The following is a 20371-nucleotide window of genomic DNA, read 5'->3' as shown; positions in this document are numbered from 1 at the left end:
CCACTTTCTTTTATTTCCGAATGTGTGCTAGGCGTTTTGATGACTTGCTGAAATGAATAGCACCATTCATCAAACATGCGGGAACTCACAGAATTCCCGTCTCTACAGAAGAGAGATTGGTGTTTCTCCGTACATTAGCATGTGAAGTCTGCCCTCTGAACTCTCAACCGCGACGTAACCAACCATGTGATATTTGGACCAATAGCTGAGAGGGGGAGGTCGGAAAACAAGAAAGAAGTTCTCCAAAAGTTCTCCCTGGAGGCTGTCGCACACAGCACCATACGAACACACAACACCGCATCTTTTTGTTCTTCAGTTGTTCTCATTGCTTCGTTTTGCTCAAAAAGTCCTACTTCTTACAAAGTATACTGCCTACTTTACCCTTGGATCTTCATCTAGCACGTTTGTGTTGCACTTGTACTATCATCTTAATGTTGTAGCACTCTTATAACATCTCTTGTAATCATGCCTCACTTCTAGTTTGACTTGCCATAACTTTAATGACTTAGCCTATGTTGTGTTAACTAGACTCGATGTTCATGGCTATGAATAACTGATAACTTAATGAGAATCTTATTGGACCTGTGCTGTGTACTTGTTCCCATGACCTTCGGTATGCACTTATTGTATGTTGCTTTAGATAAAAATGTCTGCCAAATAAGTGTAATGTAATGTACTAATTGTTCAGGCTTGAACTGAAGTGTTCTGTTTTTAAGGTAAATCCTGTACAGTGTGTCAAGCTGCAGTAGCAGGTGAAATTGATTCATTGCTAAATTCATTGCTACCATGACTTTTACCATGATGTGTAGGTCTGCTATTTTTAAGTTGCATTCTGTTTCAAAGTTTGTGCTGTGAATATTGCAGTATTGTATTTCCATTATATACAAGCGACATACAGTAGAATGGCTTCACTGAGGCACTGTGCTAGCCTATATCCTTATAGGCTGTGTAATTAGTTAGCCACTGCTGCTTCGCCATGAGGTTGCCATGAGGTTGCCATGAGGTTGTTTTCTTAAGTTTTGTATGTTTGTTCAATGTTACTGTTTTTTTGTTTTGTAGACCTGACCACTTGAATGGACACATAAAACAGGTCCACACGTCTGAAAGACCCCATAAGTGCCAGGTGAGTGAATCACCATTTCCTATGGATGAATCTACTCTGGTTCAATTGCATTAAGGCACTGGCCTGGTGTATACCTGGAAGCTAATTTTCAACCCTACGGATGCTAATGATCTATCTTTATAAGAGAATGCTACTGATATGCTCTTTGTAGGTGGAAATATGTAGCTAGATCAGGGCCAAAAGTTTGGTAAATCAGAAATAAAGTATGCAAAAAAAAAGGAGAAAGTTGAAAGTGAAAATGAAATTGATAGAATTTGAACAAAAATTGTTTTGAATCAGCTTATTTCACATTTTTAAAACTTTTTCAGTTTCAAATCTTTTTCTTTTTCAACCAACTTTTGGCCTTGTTTTGGCATGGGCTGGGGTTTAGAAGAGAGGGGCATGATGGGGATGTGGTATCCCTTGAATGACAGTTTACCAGAGTAAACAGTGAATAGACTGACTCGGTGCTTTGCTAACACACTCTTATAATGACAACTTGTAGTATGTTATTGATGACAAATTGTAGTATGTTATTGTTGTATGTAATTATACTTATATGTATTTAGCTAACTTGGACAATTAGCTATGTAGCTTATAGTATAACCATAAGTATAACAGTATACTATACCCTGAAGGTGTTGAGTAGTAAGGTGGCTAGCATGCTATACCTCGAAATTACATTATGCCTTGAAGTCGGTGTAGCTTGCATGTTTTCTGGTGATTCAACGTTGCCAAGACATCTCCCTTTTGGTTGTGCAATTATGTTCCTTTTCGTGTTTTACAATGCATAATTTGCATTTTATCTAAAATGAAAGAGCGTTTGGCTTTAATGCTTGCCCTTTCGCATTAGTAAAGCAAAATTCTAATGTCACTTCCTCGTTTTAATCTGTTCAAATTGATCACTAAAGGAAACCGTTTACCCAGCTAACTCGGGTCACCTTGGATTTTGAGTTTGAATCAGTTGCTGATCTCAAGGAGAAAAAGATACCAGCTTACGCTGTCCAAGACCAGGATTGAAGATCACACTAAAGCTTTTCATTATAGCCTACCTGAGTAGTGAATCAGCATTACTAGCTAGCATTACTTTTCAGGTTGCTCAAATGGTTGGCAAAGTAGTTAACATACATAGGTAGACATATTTTCATTTTCAGAAAACACAACCTATTGTCACGAAAAACGTGACCAGTGTGGATTTTGCCAAATTGAAAAAAGACATCTATTGAAAAAAGGTGCTAAATATTTATTTATTTATTATGGGGACTATTTTCGGTATATTTGTGCCAAACACATTTCTTTTCTGTGATTTCTGTGATCCTGGGATGTGTTTTTGTCAACCACATGAAATCTGCAAGGCCTTGGTACCCAGCTGATGTCATATGAACACCCAGTAGATAGAAATGCTTCGCAAAAGCATTTTATGTAGGCTCTGAGGTTATTTACAGTCGCTTAAGGTATGATTAAAGAAAAAAGAAAGTGGATATGCCATGTGGTATTGATTGTTATTACGCTTAAAAAAACATTCAATAATCATCAATATGGTTTATCATCCAGCCCTACCTGGAAGTAGGCCTTTATTTTCTTTTAGTTGCATAGCAACGTTTTCAGGTTGCACGCTAGAGTTTTTTTCTACTACCCAATTTTTGAATGTTATTCAATATTTCACTTTGGTTCAGTGTTCATGTTCCTAATAGCAATAGTGAAATGTATTACTGCATTTTGATTTGATATCACCAAGCCCCACTTATAGTATCCTTATAAGGGTCTGAAACCTTTTTCCTCCACCAATCATTGTGGCTAGTAGATCCAATTTTCTACCTGCCATTCTGATTTTTATACCAGCCACTTCTGAAAACCATGTGGAAAATATTGCAGTTATAATTGACTTTTGGGCTTGTTCCTTTTCTTTGATGTCGCTTGAAAAAATGTGAAGTTGGATAGAGCTCAACTGATTTGAATTCCTCAATACCAGTTCCGATATGTTGGAAGAGGAAGAGCGATATGCCAACATCGGCCCATGTAGTTAGCAATGTATAGCCAATATATATTTGACGATATACACTCCTGGGCAAAAAACAAAATGGGCCAAGCCCAAAATGGCAAAAAATTAAGCTTTTAATAGTCTTAACAACAAATCATTGGTCAGAAAATTAGCAAGAATTAAACAAATGCACTCCTGAGACCTCCTGTGCCACCACTTGCTCGTTTACTTTTGCTGCAGTGAACTGTTCGGAGAAAAGCTAGAAACAGGGAAATTCACTTATACAGTAGACAAATTAACATAATGTCAAATAAGAGTCAATTTTGTATTTGGTTACATATCATTTGCATGTCATGACTTCCTGATGTCTGTGACCTATCAACATCATCAGAGTCTGGATATCTTATTTTCAGGTTGTCCTACAAGTGATACAAAAACTCTTTGCATTTGAATGAATCTCTGTGGGAATTGGGGGGTGGGACTAGATTCAGCAGTAAATTCTGCTGATACAGTATGAAACACATTTGTTAGCTAAATGGCTTTAAGTCATCAAGGGTCCAAGGTATAAAATGAGATTCAAACCACCATGCTGCTGCCAGATATGCAGTAGATTCCATTTTTTCTTACTTCCTTCAGACAGTTTTTGTGTATTAAAATTAATGAAAGACTATTTTAGACATGGCATAACCGGTCAATTTCTGTAGCACATTTCAGTAACAATTGTCAAAATACGCTTCACAGGCAACCCTGGCCTACACCCTCACAGGAGCAAGCCTAAGGCAACTGTGGCAAGGAAAAACTTCCTGGTAACATATAGGAAGAAACCTTGGGAAGAACCAGACTCAAGGGGGAAACCCATCCTCTGGTCGGCGCAGGGTGTAGGTTTAAATGACCAGCATGGTCAGTCAATGTACACGATCAAATGATAGTTTAGGTTACAATCCTAAGGTTGTGGCTCAGATGATGGTCGGGGTTGGGTGGCGATAGTGGGGAGCAGCAGCCAGCGACGGTAGTGGATAGGGTGAAAGCGGTGACGAAAGACAGGCAGGACCGCAGCGGTGGGGGAGTCCAGACGATAATATGCTCAGGATTCCGGCAACATTGGGTGGCACTGTAGTATAATGAGTAAGGAACTGGTCTTGTAACCTAAAGGTCACAGGTTTGATTCCCAGGAACGACACTGTCGTTGTACTCTTGAGCAAGGTACTTAACCTGCATTGCTTCAGTATATATCCAGCTTTATAAATGGATGCAATGTAAAGGTTGTGTAAGTCACTCTGGATATGAGCGTCTGCTAAATGCCTGTAATGTAATGGTGAAGAAAATTGAAAAGGCCATTAGGAAATGTGCACTAGAACAGCAGGGAGTGTTATTAAGTAACATGGGCACAAATTGGGGATTACAAAGTGAGGCCACCAGGAGTAATCTAGCTGCATAGCTACAAGGACAGGGATTGAGAACCCATGCAGTCATGAGCGGGAGACAACCATACCTGCCTATCAAGAGCCAGCCCATGTGAAGTGGGGTCACAGCTGACTGACAGGTGACACTAAGGAAAAGGTGCCACCCCACAATATTCTATGGCTACAGGCTTCTTCCACCTTTTTTTCAAACTATACCTGAATATAAGCCTGAGTATCTAGTATAAATGTGATTTTTTAATCTAGATTTAAATATTGAGACTGACTCCCTTATAAATTTCGGAAGGGTGTTCCTCAGTAGTGGTCTCTGTAGGAGAAAGCTCATCCACCCTTCAGGTTTTTAGAAATCTTTGGGACTAACAAGTAGGCTTTCCGTCTTGGAAACGGAGTGACCTTGTGGGCTTATTAGGTAAAAACGGGTTACATGCAAGTGCAAGTCCATGCAAAGCTTTAAAACTCAGGAGCAAAACCTTGAAATCCATCCCATACTTAATTGGTAGCCAGTGAAGCGATTCTAGCACTGGTGTAATATGCTCATACTTCTTAGTTCTAATCAAGATTTGAGCGGCTGCATTCTGCACACACTGGAGATTAGTAGTAGGGCAGCTAGATAGTAGGGCATCTAGCCTTGATGTAACAAAACCGTGGATCAATTTATCTGCATCCCCTATCAATAGGAAGTTCCTGATTTTAGCTATATTCATAACTGAAAGAAAGCAACTACATGTCAAAGGTTAAATCTGGATCAGTGGTATCACTAAGGTCTTTCACTGCTGTATTTGGTACAACCTAACAGTCATCACGATTTACAGTAAGATTACACATTTACTATGTCCTGTAGTATTTTAGGACCTAAAATACTAACATTTTGGTCTTCTCTGTGTTCATGAGCAGAAAATTAGAAAGCATCTAAACCTTGATATCCACAATACAAGCCTCTAACTGTGAAAGTGGTAGTGGTTCATTTAAATTATATCTGCGAATCATCGACATAGCAGTGAAACTCTGTGCCATCAGCCCGGATAATATTCTGGGTAACATATAAAATGAGAAGTACTAGTCCTTGCCCGGATCCTTTTGGAATACCATATTTCATTGCTGAGTAGCTGGACTCTTCTTATAATTCAGTTGTTTCCTGTCACATAAGTATGATCTGAACCATGCAAGTGTCTGTCCATGTCCAACACTGGAGTCTGTCCAATAGAATTTCATGATCTATTGTATCAAAAGCTGCACTCAGGTGAAGAAGTACAAGAATAGGTGGTTAGCATTGTTTAACCCTCTGGGGTCGAGAGCTCCGCCGGCGGAGCTCGACAAGATTTTGTTGCTATTTGGATGAATAACTTCGCGAGCTTTTATCATACAGACACAACAAAGACATTGACATAAACCTTAGAATCGTGGCATTCCAATGTGTCCATTGACAAAATAATATGAATTGTTTTAAGCTATTTAAAATTAGATCAAACAGACCATTGCCATGTGTTAAGTCTTTCTCATTAATATGTGATTTTCGCTCGGCAGTAAGTACGCCCAGACCACATTCACAAGATAATGACATACTAATTGCTATCGATGGCAGGGGAGGGGCGATGCGTTTGATGTGCGAGAGTGCCTACTGTAAACAAGGATAAAATGTCATACAGAAGCATAGCCCACGTCTTCTCGGGCAATCCTTACATTTCATTTCGGAAAATGGCACGAATGACTGGACTGGACGTTCTTCATGCTTTGTGGGAGAGCGACCATGAAGACGCGAACAACTCATCAGGTCCGGACACTGAAGCTGACACTGATGAAGAACGGTGTCATTTCAAACTGCGAACTGATCCAGCTGAGGATCAACTTCATGAGTAAGTGTATTTCTTACGATAATATTGGTAGTGTGTACTGTATTGCAACTTATCTGTGTGTTTGTAGGAATATCCAGCAATATGCGCATTTGTAAATTCCCACACTACGAACGATTCGAACTATTGCATCTCAAAATTATAGGCTAGGCTATCTGCGTCTGGTTGTGTTAGAAGTATCAGGTAGACTATGTTTTTCGATCATATTGGTAATAAATAGCCCGTGGCGTGGCTAAGATTCTAAAACTGATGTCCTTGCACAATCGATATTAGCATACTGTAAGTAAATTCGGGAAATAGCAATATAATAACCACGTAGCTAAACAGACCTAGCCTACTTCAGATTGAGGCATTGTTATTGATGAGTTAATGTTATTGATGTCGTGGGGCGACATAGCTCAGGAGGTAAGACCGATTGTCTGGCAGTCAGAGGGTTGCCGGTTCAAACCCCGCCCTGGGCGTGTCGAAGTGTCCTTGAGCAAGACACCTAACCCCTAACTGCTCTGGCGAATGAGAGGCATCAATTGTAAAGCGCTTTGGATAAAAGCGCTATATAAATGCAGTCCATTTACCATTTACCATTTATGAGTTGCGTGTAGTTAAGCTGGAATATCAATTTTAGTTTATTTAGTTTAGTATTAGTTTATTTAGTTTAGCTAATGTTGTTTCGTTGATAGCTTGCATTATTTGTAAATGTGTGCTGTGTTACATTCTCTGTGTGTTTGTAGGAATATTCACTAATATGCGCGCTTGTAAATTCCCACACTACGAACGATTCTAACCATTGCTTCTCAAAATTATAGGCTACCTCTGCGTCTGGTTGTGTTTGTTTGGTTCTTTGTTTGTATATGATGTAACCATGTCACATTTCCTAAGTTTTGTTTTAATTAGTTAGTGGTTTGCCCCTTTTTTGTAAAGCACATTTAATTTTCACCTGTTGAAGGAAATGTGCTATATAAATAAAGTTTGATTTGATGTCACATTTCCTAACAATTTTGTTTTTATCATATTTACAGAGATGCTGATCAGGAAACACGGCCTAGTTCACCACTAGCTAAGAGGCCACGCAAGCGTTGCAAGAGTAGGCCTACACCAGTCTCATCTCATCTTCCATGCATATAGTTTGCTTCAATAAAGGTTCTGAAAATCAAAAGATGTCTTTGTTTCTGTCTTCTAAATGGCTCACTGAGTCTTTGTCTTAGTGGTGGGGAGGCATGCGGCCAGGTGTGAATAGCCTACTTAGCTGGCAGGTTGTCCTACCCAATGCATATTCATTACAGAAAGGCCATTTGCCCTCCCATTCTCACCTGATGTTGAAAAATTGTAGTCACAACACTAACTTTTAGCAATGTATTTTATATTTCTCATTGGATTTGCTAAAATATTTTGTCATATTTTGATACCCAAGACCTTGATGAACACATTTCAGTGACCAAAAGTCTTATTCACAATTGTTCAGTGTGCTTTATTACAACATTCCTGTGCATGTTCAAAACTACTGTTTACAGTTTGTGTGTTTTTAGAGCAGTTTACAATCCAAACATGATTATGACCTACTTACTGCTGCCATATTCTTGTAGCTGAGTTTGTGCTGAAAACAAAGATATGAAACACTTTGGAATCACTGTATATAAAGTTGATGAAATTTACACAAATTGTTGTACGTCGCTCTGGATAAGAGCGTCTGCCAAATGCCTGTAATGTAATGTAATGTAATTTTTGACTATTTAGCAACATCATATTGTCCAAGGGGCAGTAATGAGGGCTTTCTTTCCCTGATAATTCAGTGGGACACTGGTTCTAATTGAAGTTACTTTCTCAAACAAAAAAAGGGCGGGGAAGCTAAAATCAGGAACTTTAATGACTGACTGATTGATGTTGTTTTTAGTCAACTCTGACTTCACAGATCCCAACTTCTTCTGTACACAAAATTTGAAACAATGACAGGAAGTGGCAATCTTGTGTCAGTGTTATCAAAACCGATAACTTCCCAGCAGTAGCTGTAGATCTTGGAGGCAAAAAAGAAAACACAACCAAACATCAGCTTCAACTTCACTCCAAGACTTTGCTCCTTACCTGGTTTGGAAAATAGTAGGAAAACATTCATCACAGCAACAACATCCGCACTTTATATAATAAGTATAATACAGCTAGAAATAGCTGTACAAAATAAGTAATTGTACCTTACTGAACCCGTGTTCAGCAGTTGTCTACGATCATGAAAATGCACTTTTTGTACGTCGCTTTGGATAAAAGCGTCTGCCAAATGAATGTAATGTAATGTAATGTAATGTCAGAGCATCGCAGAATCACCAGTGTGCCTCATTTTACCCTTAGACCCCAGAGAGTTAAGTGTGGTCTTTGTGTGTGGCCATTGTAAATGACCACTGTATCTAAAGAGTCTCTAGGTTGAGAAACAGATGCCTCACAAGTCTTCTGCTGGCAGCTTCATTGAACTTTATTCGTAAAACATCAGTTTCATCTCAAACAGTGAATAGATGACTCCGGCATGTTGGCCTTGTAGGCATAGTTTCTAAGAAAAAGCCACTTCTGAAACTGGCTAACAAGAAGAAAAGGTTAAAATGAACAAAAAAAACAAAAGATTGGATGGTAGATAATTGGAAAAGAGTATTATGGACTGCATCCCAGAGTGATCTCTTCACTGTTGCAGATGAAACAAATGTTTAGCGAGTACTTCAATGAAGCTGCCAGCTGAGGACTTGTGAGGTGTCCGTTTCTTCTGCGTTTTTTCACCTTATCGTCTGAAGATAATGGGATTATTCAAACTTTGTGTAATATCAAAGTGTGAAATGGCAATCATTTATAGTGGTAATAATCAGCAATTGAGCTGTGTTACACCTAAAATGTTTTTAAATGACTACCCTATATGTTCGAAAAATTGCCTGCATCCAGTGTTCTGGGTGTATGAGAAGCACATCATAAATGAATAAAAAAAGATAATTATTATTGTTATTAGCAGTAGTAGTAGTAGTATTGTTTTTAAGAAAATTGTGTTAGATTTTTTATAATTATCATTAGTAGACGATACATGACAACTATGCCGAATACGGAGTGTCGCAGCGCCACCATTTTCGCCCTGCTCATTCATTTAACAAGCACCTCCTAGTTGCAGTCTCATCTGCAACTACAGCCCCCACCCATGACATAATGGACAATATTTTCTATATGGACATTCATAAACATATTCTTTCACCACTAAAAATCGTATTCCGTCATAGCAACAAGATAAACCCAACAATAGCCCCAAGATATGCCAATACAGCAATGAAAATGTTGCCCACTGAATAGGCTAACGAAATAAACAAGGCAAAGTTTACAAAAATTATACCATGTCATTCTACAGTCAATATCTGGGACTAAATATTGAATAAATGTACAACCTTACCATTGGTTTTACGCGTAGAGATGTCTCTTTGGTCATATATCGTCTTGGATAATCCGTTTGTGAAATATATGCACATTTGTGACGCATGAATACCTTCCGAAATAGCTGTGCGTAATACCAAACGTGTTGTTTACGGCGTTGTCGCCGTTTTTAGTATAGTCTGGCTTGATTGACAATTCATTTATTCAGTAGGTGACAGTATAAGCTTTCTAACGATGTATAACATGTCTAATTTTGCTTTTGGAATAGCATTTTTTTGCTCAGTGTAACCGAAAGTTTTCTCATCATCACATTCACTTAAGCATTCACTCTGGTAGCAGTAAAAGACACTGCACCCTACGAAACGTTATCAACGATTTTTTGGAATTTATTGGAAAGTACTATTATTATTGAGGACGTCTGAGCATAGTTAAGCCATATGTTTGCTGATAGACCTAGCTGACATCATTTTCTGGAGTAATACAGAAGCAGAGAGAACTGTATCATTGATTTACTGTCTCTGTCTCTATCTACTGAACACAGATAAGATTTCATCATTGCTATGTAAGTATTACTGCTCAAAATATTTCGGTTATATACGTTATTTTTGAGTGTCTTCAAATAGGTTAGTGGTATTTTATAATGAGGATATTTCACACTGTAATGTAAGCCTTCGTTGGTAGTTTAATAGTTTTTGTGATGCATGCAACAGTGATGAGGTGAGAGTTGGAACATTGCCAAAACATGGTGGACAGTTGAAAATTCTTTTCATGTTGTCCCATCTCCATACAAGAAAACATACAAGAGTACAGAGTACTGAAATACATTCAAGAGTTAGTTATTACACATTTAGATGCTTTACCGCGTTGTGTGACAATGTTTTTGCATTAAAAAAAAACTGATATCAATGTTTCATCTTAAACCGTCATAAGTGGCTAATTTATATGCTTTATAATGGACAAAAAGTATTTTATTCATTTTTGGAGAAATTGTGGATATGTTTCTGGACTGCTAGATATTTTAAGCCACTGTACGGAAAGCTTGTAATTCCCAATTCATTTTAGATTTTTTGCCTAGACAATTGCATTAGTGGCACTTTATTTCTTCCAAAATTATGAATATAAACTAATCTAATTGTTAGTATTGTAAATGGTACAAATGTCTTGCTTCATCTAAGCCATTTTTCAAGTCTCTGTGGTGTTCACATCTGGAGTTATAAAGCTTTAAATAGGGTACCCCCTAAATGGGCAAGGATTGGCCAGATTTGGCATGTGCACTAAGGGGTTAATGGTGTAAACTTATGTCTGGATAGGTTATTATTTATTCATCACCCGCTGTCTGTAGTGTGAATGATTGTATGTTTTTTTGTATGTCTGTTTGTAAATGTGAATGTTATATCCTGCTAGGAAAATGTCCGCATTGGCATGATTAAGTATTATATGTGTGTCTGTGTGTGTGTGTGTGTGTGTGTGTGTGTGTGTGTGTGTGTGTGTTTGTATGTATGTATGTAAATCTGTTCAACATTTCACATTCAGTGTTTATTTTAAGTAGCAAATATACACTTGTATATTTTGCAAACTTAATTTGACAACCGAGTATAAACATATCCTTTCTGGAATGTAGGTTTTCATCAGGTGTTTAAAACATAAATTAAAATTGTTTTTTTTTTCCATGAAGCGATTTTTGTTATTTGACACTGATGTGACACAAAGTTTGAACGACCAAATTCTCTTTAGTTGATAAGATGAAAAGAAAAACAGGGCCAAGATACTTGAAATTATTTAGGTAACACTGGTTTGGAATACAGCTTGTTTCATTTTGTAAGCTAAGATAGTCCGAAGTTTCTTGTAACTTGGCCCAATTTTGATATCAGTACTTTTAATGGCAGGCCCAAATTTTGCAAGTTTGAATGAATGACTTATAGACAGTGCTTTGAATGTGTGAGTAACTTGGCATTTTTGTACGTTGAAATCATGTTTTCCTTCAGATATCATTTCTTTTTGTACTGTGTTTGTTATGAGTAAGTGATAATAGTAGCCTAATGCATATAAATGTAGGCTATAAGAAAGATATGTGCATAAATACATGCAAACACATACATTCTAGCTGAAAGAAACTAGTATGTTATGGTTTCAGTTAGTCATTGTTTTTTTACTGTGAATGACAAATAAATTAAAATGTAATGTTTTGAAATGGAAGTGTTTTAGTGGGTTTATTGTGTACACAACAGACCTACTAATTGTATGTTGGTAGAGGATCTACAGGGCTAGTGAACATTAATGTAGAAACGTGGTGTTTGAGGGTGACTACAGTTGCCTAATTAAAAAAGGAGTTAACAATAATAATAAAAATGTAGTCAGTTTCTCACTTTATGAAAGTGAATAAACCAGTGGTGATGAAGTCCACAGCCTATGGCTTCCCTTTCGTGACTTTTTCAAACAAATGTATTGAGCATTGTAATTTAAATATCAACATTTCATTAGGAAAAAAGTTATAAACACTTAGGAATGGCCGTGAACGGTGAAATTGACAACATGATGATGGCATAATACAAGTGAGATGATATTGTACAAGTTCCGTTTGCTGTGGTTTTGATGGCATAACCTAAATGTTATTGAAGGCATACCATAGTCTCTTGTAAAAATTAGGCCAAAAGTTGGTTGAAAAAACATTTTGAAACTGAGGGAGGCATTGAAACTGAGAGGGAAAGAAACATTCTCAGTGGAAAGGCGATGATTCTTTTTGTTCAGACAATATTCATAAGCAAATGAATCTTTTGCAACACTATGTTAGAATTCTATTTTAATTTATTTTTTTGGTTCCAAGGTTGTTTCCCTTTCAATGTTTTCCTTTTCACTTACTGCACAGCAACTCACATTTACTTTATGTTTAGGAAAAAATATGCCCATGCAAGTTGTTGATTTTCTATTATTTAATAAATAATGTCTGTGGTTGTCACTGTAAAATGTAACCAACATTAAATGTTGGAACAGAGTTGTCTCAGGTCTGAGTTTAGTCATCTGCCCAGACAACGGAAACTGATTCTTGTTACGTGGAATTTTACCTCACTGGTGGGGAAGGAGCCGGAGCTGGTGTGTGAAGTTGCAAGGTACCAACTACATCTAGTTGGTCTCACCTCTACACACAGTGTTAGCTGGAGTAAACTGCAGTAGAGGAGAGGGTCACCTCAATACGACTGCGTGTGGCAGAGAGCAAAACTCTCTGTCCTTGCGGCAACCCAAGGACTCGTTTGTGGACTCCAGCGGTGAGGGTCAAGCTGAAGAAAGAGGCATTCTGGGCCTGGTTGGCACGAGGAAATGCTGATTCAGCAGACAGGCTGACAGCCGGCAGCCAAAAAAGCTCACAACTGGGCATGGGAGCAGTTTGGAGAGGCCTTGGAGAAGGAGTTTCGATCTACCCCAAAGTGGTTCTGGAAAGCCATCCGGCACCTCAGGAGGGGAAAGTGAGACACTGTCCAGGCTGTTCTCAGCAGGGATGGTGAGAAACTGACCTCAAATAGGGATATTGTCGGCAGGTGGAAGGAGCACCTTGAGGAACTCCTAAATTCGACAGACACACCCTCCTTTCTGTGGGCTGAGCTGGAGCAGTTTGGGGGATCAGAGTGCATCTCTGTGGTAGAAGTCACCGGGGTGCTGAGAGAGCTCGTTAGTGGCAGAGCACCAGGGGCGGATGAGATTCGTTCAGAAATGTTGAAGGCTCTGGGTGTTGTTAGTGTGTCGTCACTGACTTGTATCTTCAATGTCGCGTGGAAGTTGGGAACAGTACGTTTGGAATGGTAGACCGAGGTGATGGTTCCCATTTTTAAGAAAGGGGACCGGAGGTTGTGTTTCAGTTATCGGGGTATCACACTCCTCAGCCTCCCTGGGAAAGTCTTTACCAAGGTGCTGGAAAGGAGGCTATGACCGATAGTCGAACCCTCTGGTTCAGGAGGAACAATGCAGGTTTCTTTCCAGGCTGTGGAACAGCAGACCAGCTTTTTGTACCCTCTCGCAGATATTTGAGGGGGCATAGGAGATTGCCTATCCGAGGTATGGAGTGTGTCCAGTTTGGGGACATGAGTGATATCTCTGCTGTTTGCGGATGTTATCGTCCTCTTAGCCTCATCGTACTGTGACCTTCGATGCACACTCAAAACAGTTTGCAGCTGAGTGTGACAGTTGGGATGAGGATCAGCACCTCCAAGTCTGTGGTCATGGTCCTCTCCCGTACAAAAAGAACAGAGTGGCACTGCATTTTGTTTATATATAAGGCCCTTATCATGAAACCTCCCCTTACCTCTCGACATTAATCATGCTGAAGGTCAAAAACTATTCCAAAAGATCTGACTATTTGATTTTAGACACACCACGTGTGAAAACCAAGTTTGGTCAGTCCTGTTTTAAATTCTTTGCCCCTTTTATCTGGAATTCATTTCAAGATGCACAAGCACATAAACAAACATCCCTTGATTTTAAAGATTTTTATTCTGATTTTTCAAATTCTGTATGTAAATGTTTTGATTGATTGTATGCTGTCTGTTTGTTAATTGTAACATGTGCCTGAACTGTATCTGTCTGTTTCTATGCCTGTATGTGTTTCTTACCTATGTATATAGGTCTCACTTGAAAAAAAGATTCCAATCTCAATGTGATCACCTAGCCTATTTAAGCTATTTTACTGCAGGATTAATGGGAAATTAAAACTGGACCATAATAAGTATACATTTAAAGCTTCATTTAAATTTTGAACGTAGAAAATTAGAACAATTTCACAGCACTACTACACAAGAACATCAGTTTCCTCTTGGGAAATACTTTTTATGAGTATGTCCTTGTTTACCATTACTGTGGTAGACCATCATGGAAATTGGCAGTATGCCGGCACACAAAGCATGCCGCTCTTAATGAGAATCGAAAGAGGTAATTCGATTGGATATGATTGAACCTAGCTGCGAGACCCCCACTGATAATATATTCAGCCTAATCCTGCCAATTTTCCACTGTGCTGTGAGTTCTGCGCTCCTCACCTCTGGTCAAGAAAATACCAAGATTCAGTAGCCATGCCCAGTGCACCCATGATCTGTGCCAATGACTGTACCCATATTCTGTGTGCCATTGATTCCGCAAACTAGAGCCCCTTAAGTGCAGAATATATAGTTTTAGTAAATATTATGAATGTGATTTGGTCAGTGACTGGGGGGTTTAAATTTGCTGGGTAGCCTGATGTCACAACCAACAACATTCTTTATTTTGTAGACACTCATGAAAATGTATGAAATTATGAAAGCTGCTAATTTCTGATTCATGTTTCATCTCATTCTACCTTTCCCTCCTGAGTGTCAGTTGAGAAGTCTCAAGTTAGGCTTATGTCTTCTTATGACTTGTCCAGCTCACCAGCTAGCTTATAGCAATTTGTGCATGCCTGGGCACATCGTTGACATGACAAGTGAATTAAACTAAAGTTATGTTTGCAAGACGTGCTTGATTTTGGTCAATGTCGATTCATTTGTTTCTAAGGGTGAATAGTGATTGTTATATTGCTGCTACTGATATTACCTTTTGCTGGACATTATTCACCACTGCAGGGCAGGCACTGTTTCTGGCAGTGACTGGTGGCTGACCCAGGAACTTTAAAAATTGACACTAAAGCAGAGGTGGAAAGTCCTGACGTCAGGAAGTAAAAATCCTGCTATGTTTTTCTTCCACCCATGAACTCAGCCAGCTGATTTCACTTATTAGTTCTACCTCCTAGCTGAAGAATTGTGCTAATTAGTAAATCCAGGTGATTGAAACTAAATACTGGGGAGTTTTTTTCTTTCTGAACCTGGATTTTCCCACTCTGCACTAGAGGATATGCTTCATTTACACTACATGGCCAAAAGTATGTAGACGCCTTTTGTAATTAGTGGGTTTGTCTACTTCAGCCACACTCATTGCTAACTAGAAGTGCTGTTACTGTGAAGTGGACATGTCTAGGGGCAGCAACAGCTCAGCCATGAAGCAGTAGGCCACACAAGCTCTCAGAACGGGACTGCTGAGTACTGAAGCATGTAACACGTAAAGATTATCTGTCCTCGGTTGCAGCACTCACTACCAAGTTCCAAACTGCCTCTGGAAGCAATGTCAGCACAAGAACTGTTTGCCGTGAGCTTCATGAAATGGGTTTCTATGGCCGAACAGCCTCTCACAAGCCTAAGATTACCATGCACAATGCCAAGCATTGGCTAGAGTGGTGTAAAGCACACCGCTATTAGTCTCTGGGGCAGCGGAAATGTGTTCTCTGGAGTAATGAATCACACCTCACTATCTAACGGGCGAATCTGGGTTTGGCTAATGCCAGGAGAATGCTTCTGACAGAATCACCCTGCCTGGGAAAAATGAAGGCCGTTTATGCACTGACATCAGGTTTGAGCAAAGTTAAAAGTCACTGAGGCTTCTGATGTTTTTAATTTAAAAAGTAAAATAATTTTTTTTCAGTTTTTTAGATGGAGTTTTTTTGTGTTATTTATGTGTTTATGTGGAGTAGCAGGATGTCATAGCTAGGGCAACTAGTTTATCTCTACCTCGTGACCCAGGGATTTAAACTTGCATTACAAGTTTATCTGGTTATCCTCCAGAGGTTCCCTTGGGCACTCCAATGGCACAGTCAAGTGACTAATCCTCCAATTGAGTTTCTAATGGAGACATTTATAAAAATTATTAGTTGATCTCATAGGGGGAGAGTCAGGAAGGAAAATGAACTTGGATGGAAGTTTAAATGCTGTGAAAAGCATGTCCGAGCCAGTGGTCCTCACTCCTGGTCCTGGAGAGCTGCAGGGTTTGCTGGCTTTTGTTGTTACTCAGCACTTGTGTAGCACAGCAATTTATCAGTTAAAGCAGGTGATTACTTGGTTAACTCAGGTAGTCCTGGTTACTTTGGTCTGAATCTGTCACTGATCTTAAGGGATAAAACAAATACCAGCCAACTGTGAATCACTGCAGTAAAAAGAAAAATGCAACTATGTAAAGCTTGGGTGTCCAATCTTATTTGAAAGGGGCTGGTGGATTCAGGTTTTTGTTTTATGGTGAAGCCACTGTGATAATGGCAGGCGGCGACACCGCCTCCATTCATTTTAAATGAGAGGTGGCGGCACACCTCCGCAAGGCTTGTTGGGATTGCAGGCAACAGAGACACGGATGAGAGGAACACTCTGGAGGATAGTCTCTGAAATTGTCGGTGTCTCGTATGCCATTAGGCTATGTACAATTTCATAGACGATGCAATGCTGCTGCTGAGCTAATGAGTAGTCGATATCAGACAAGCTAATGAATGTTTGTCTAAATGAATGCCCATGAATGTACACTGAACAAAAATATAGGCCTAAATGGAACACTTATAAATTTCGATGATTTTATTGAGTTCAAAGGTAATAAACGTACACCAGTCAACTGAAAGATTCATTAAGCACATATCTATTGATTTAATGTGATTGGGGATACAGAAATGCATTTGTTAGTCACGGATTCCCCAAAAAAGATGATACCATGAAATGAATAGAATACCGATCAGTATCTTGTGTGACCACCATTTGACTCATGCAACGCAACACATCTCCTTTGCATTGAATTGATGAAATTGTTGACTGTAGCCTGTGGAATATTGTCCCACTCCTCTTCAATAGCTGTAAGTTGTTGGATATTGGTGGTACAGGTCCTTGCAGCATGGGGCCGTGCATTGTCGAGGTGATGTCTGTATGTGGTGTAAGAGGGAAGTCAAACTGGGACCCAGAAAAGGCTGGCATTTGAACGAGCCGGCATGCTGGGACGCAGCCTGTACTTCAAAGGACCCGAGAGCCTTGTGGTAAAACAATAAGTTCCCGGATTTCCTTGGGATGAGCAGGCCATTTGGCTCTCTGGACTGTTACCCTCTGGACAAGACTGAGATAAGGGGAACTGGACTGGTTGTTTATGGTTGTGTGAGCAAGCCGTTGGCTCTCTGGAATGTTACCATCTGGACACAACTAAGATAAGGGGAACTAGTCTCTTTGTCTGTGGTTGTGGGTGTGTGTGTTTTGGGGTCATAAAGGGTGAAATGTCTGGCCAAAGGGTGGGGCAACTGTGTGGGACAGTACCACAGTGCCCTTATGTGGGCCCTCTGCCATTACACTTTTTATTTCTTTTCTGGATCTGGACTTTAAACCATCTATTTATCCTATTTACAAACCCCGGAAAACCGTACAAACCATGCACATGTTTTCATTGTATTATTGTATTATGCCTTATGTAATAATAACATGGATTACATGTAGGCCTAACATGGTTAAACAAAAGGGTATTTTCATGACAACTGCACCATAATATTACATCCACATGACATGTTTAGTATGGACATATTCAGGAAAATTATAGCAATTGAATTAAATATGTTTCATACCAAATAGAATTTAAAGGAGTACCATGGTGATTTTCACACTTTCTCGGTTTTATGTGCTATTTGCACAAGAGGCATTGAAGAAACACAATGAGCAAAGTATTAAATATGTCCGTTCTGTATTTTTGGAGAAATATGCGTTTTAAATTCATCGTCCTATTTTCAACCGGTTGAGAAAGTTGTCATTTTGCTACGTCACGAATACAGTAACCACTCCCATTTCCACGCCCCATAAAGAAATCTGACAGGAAAACACCGTCCTGCTGTTCAGACAATGCAAATATTTGACTAACGTTAGGTTCACTTAAATTAGAGTGGCTTTAGATTATTTCTGGTTAAATTCATTTAGCTAGCTAGCTAACGTTAGCTAGCTAGGAGGTTCGCTTTCATAAGGCAATGTTATCGATAACGTTAGCTTGCTAGTTTGCTTTTATGAGGACGTTATAGTTGTGCTTTTATCTTAACTTGGCTAGCTAGATAGCAAAAATTATAATTGGTTATAAGTCAACGTCCTTACCTTAGCTATCTATCGATACTTGATATACTACTAAGCTAGCTAGCTTGTGAAAATTCAGTCTCCCAAAAATAGCGCTTATCATGGGGCTAGCTATGGTAACGGGGCACGGTCTGTCAATCATAGCTAACTGACAGTTCTCATTACCACGCCCAGACGGTTCGGGTGATTTTTTATCGTGGGAAATTTAGGCTTAGAAAAATATGTTTTAAAGTACATTGAAATGACTGAAGAATAAAAAAATTATGCACATTTGTTTTGTTGTTGCCTGAAGACAACTGGGAAGTGTCACATTCAACCACCATGGTACTCCTTTAATAAAACATCGTTTTAGAAACTCAGGAAAAAACTAACATGTCCTCTCTGGTAATCATCTCCTTTTCCCCATTTCCCCACTAATTGTTCTAACAGCAGCCTCCAAATGGTGGGGGCTGAAATTCGAGATTTATGATTCGGCCAGGTTAATTTTGGTAATGCCGCCTAGACCAAATGCGGGATTTGGCTTAAAAGGAAGGGAGACAAAGCAATCGAGGAAGATCGTAATCGACTTCCCACACTACACGGACTCTGTGTTGTGTGTGTAGCTGGACAAGGAAGATCGTAAACGACTTCCCCACGTTGCACATACTCTGTGCTCTGTGTGTAGCTAAACAGGCTGGGTAAGAACTTTTTACCCTGTGTTTATGTTTTTAAACCTTATAATTGATATTGAATTTGAAGCTAATGACCTACCTGCCTGTTCAATAAATTCTTCTTATTTTTAACTTGCGTGGTCTTCATGACTCTAATCCACTTTATCTTCTTTTCAGCCGAAATTCCGCTTAAATACTCAGGGGGACAATTATGACTAGGACCTACTGATCAGGGGTCTAGTACAGCAAACGTCTTTAGTGGGGTTTTCAGGGTTAGATAGGCGACCACGATCTGCCCGCTAAGGGATTGGTGGTATTGGTTCTGGTGTTTTGACTTAAGAGGACCCATGGGCGTTGCACGCCGGTTCTTGTCAAATTCACCTTAAGGAGCCCGATAGATACGCACCGTCCTGGGCTCATAACTATCGATGCACTATCCATGTAAGGAAGGCATGTATTATGCTGGTCAGCCTCCTACCCTCTGGATTCTTCACCGAACTGAGATTTAACAATAGTGCCAAACCCGGGAGCATATATTGAGGAATGATGGCACAAGATAGAGTCGAGTGTAACCACTCCCAAGTTCCACGTATAGTTAAACCCAAATTTTAAATTATCATTTAATATGGAGTCAGATTATCACGAGGGTAAAACCTAGTAACTGTTACGCTTTCTTGTTGTGGTCATGGATATATTTGATGTGTTGTTCCGCGCATTTGTGAATATTCTGATGCTCCCATTGGAATATTGACAGTCCGGCGACAGATCAGATATATCTCTGATGACAGCATAGCCCCGTTTGCGAACGGAGAGTAACCAGAATGCTACTGGTCCGTTTCAGGCCAGTTTTAAGCGGGATATGAAGCAACGCCTTCATATCTAACCCGTGGCAACGGAACCAGTGCATTCTTAATTATAATTGTGCCCTGTTCTTACGAACAGAGGAAAAATAACTAACATCTCGGTTTTGAATCACACCAGCCAAGGGAAAACACGCGGTGCCTTCCCCTCCAGCTACAAACCCTCATTGGTCTAGCTGTGAGGTGTTTACAGTGGCAGCAACTGACTTCATCTTTA

General features: G+C 39.5%; 1 protein-coding gene across 1 annotated transcript in view; it reads left to right on the top strand.

Moving 5' to 3' along the window:
* The window catches only part of LOC135233795 (POZ-, AT hook-, and zinc finger-containing protein 1-like), a 54988-nt gene that overhangs the window by 22868 nt on the left and 11749 nt on the right, over positions 1-20371 (top strand). The window contains exon 2 of the mRNA XM_064297711.1: positions 1060-1123. Coding sequence (XP_064153781.1) covers positions 1060-1123 — 64 coding nt within the window. The remainder of the gene's footprint in view (positions 1-1059; positions 1124-20371) is intronic.

This window comes from Anguilla rostrata, chromosome 10, assembly GCF_018555375.3.
Source record: "Anguilla rostrata isolate EN2019 chromosome 10, ASM1855537v3, whole genome shotgun sequence".
NCBI classification, from domain to species: domain Eukaryota; kingdom Metazoa; phylum Chordata; class Actinopteri; order Anguilliformes; family Anguillidae; genus Anguilla; species Anguilla rostrata.
Note: the sequence above shows the minus strand (reverse complement) of the source record. Positions and strands in the feature narration are given on the sequence as shown.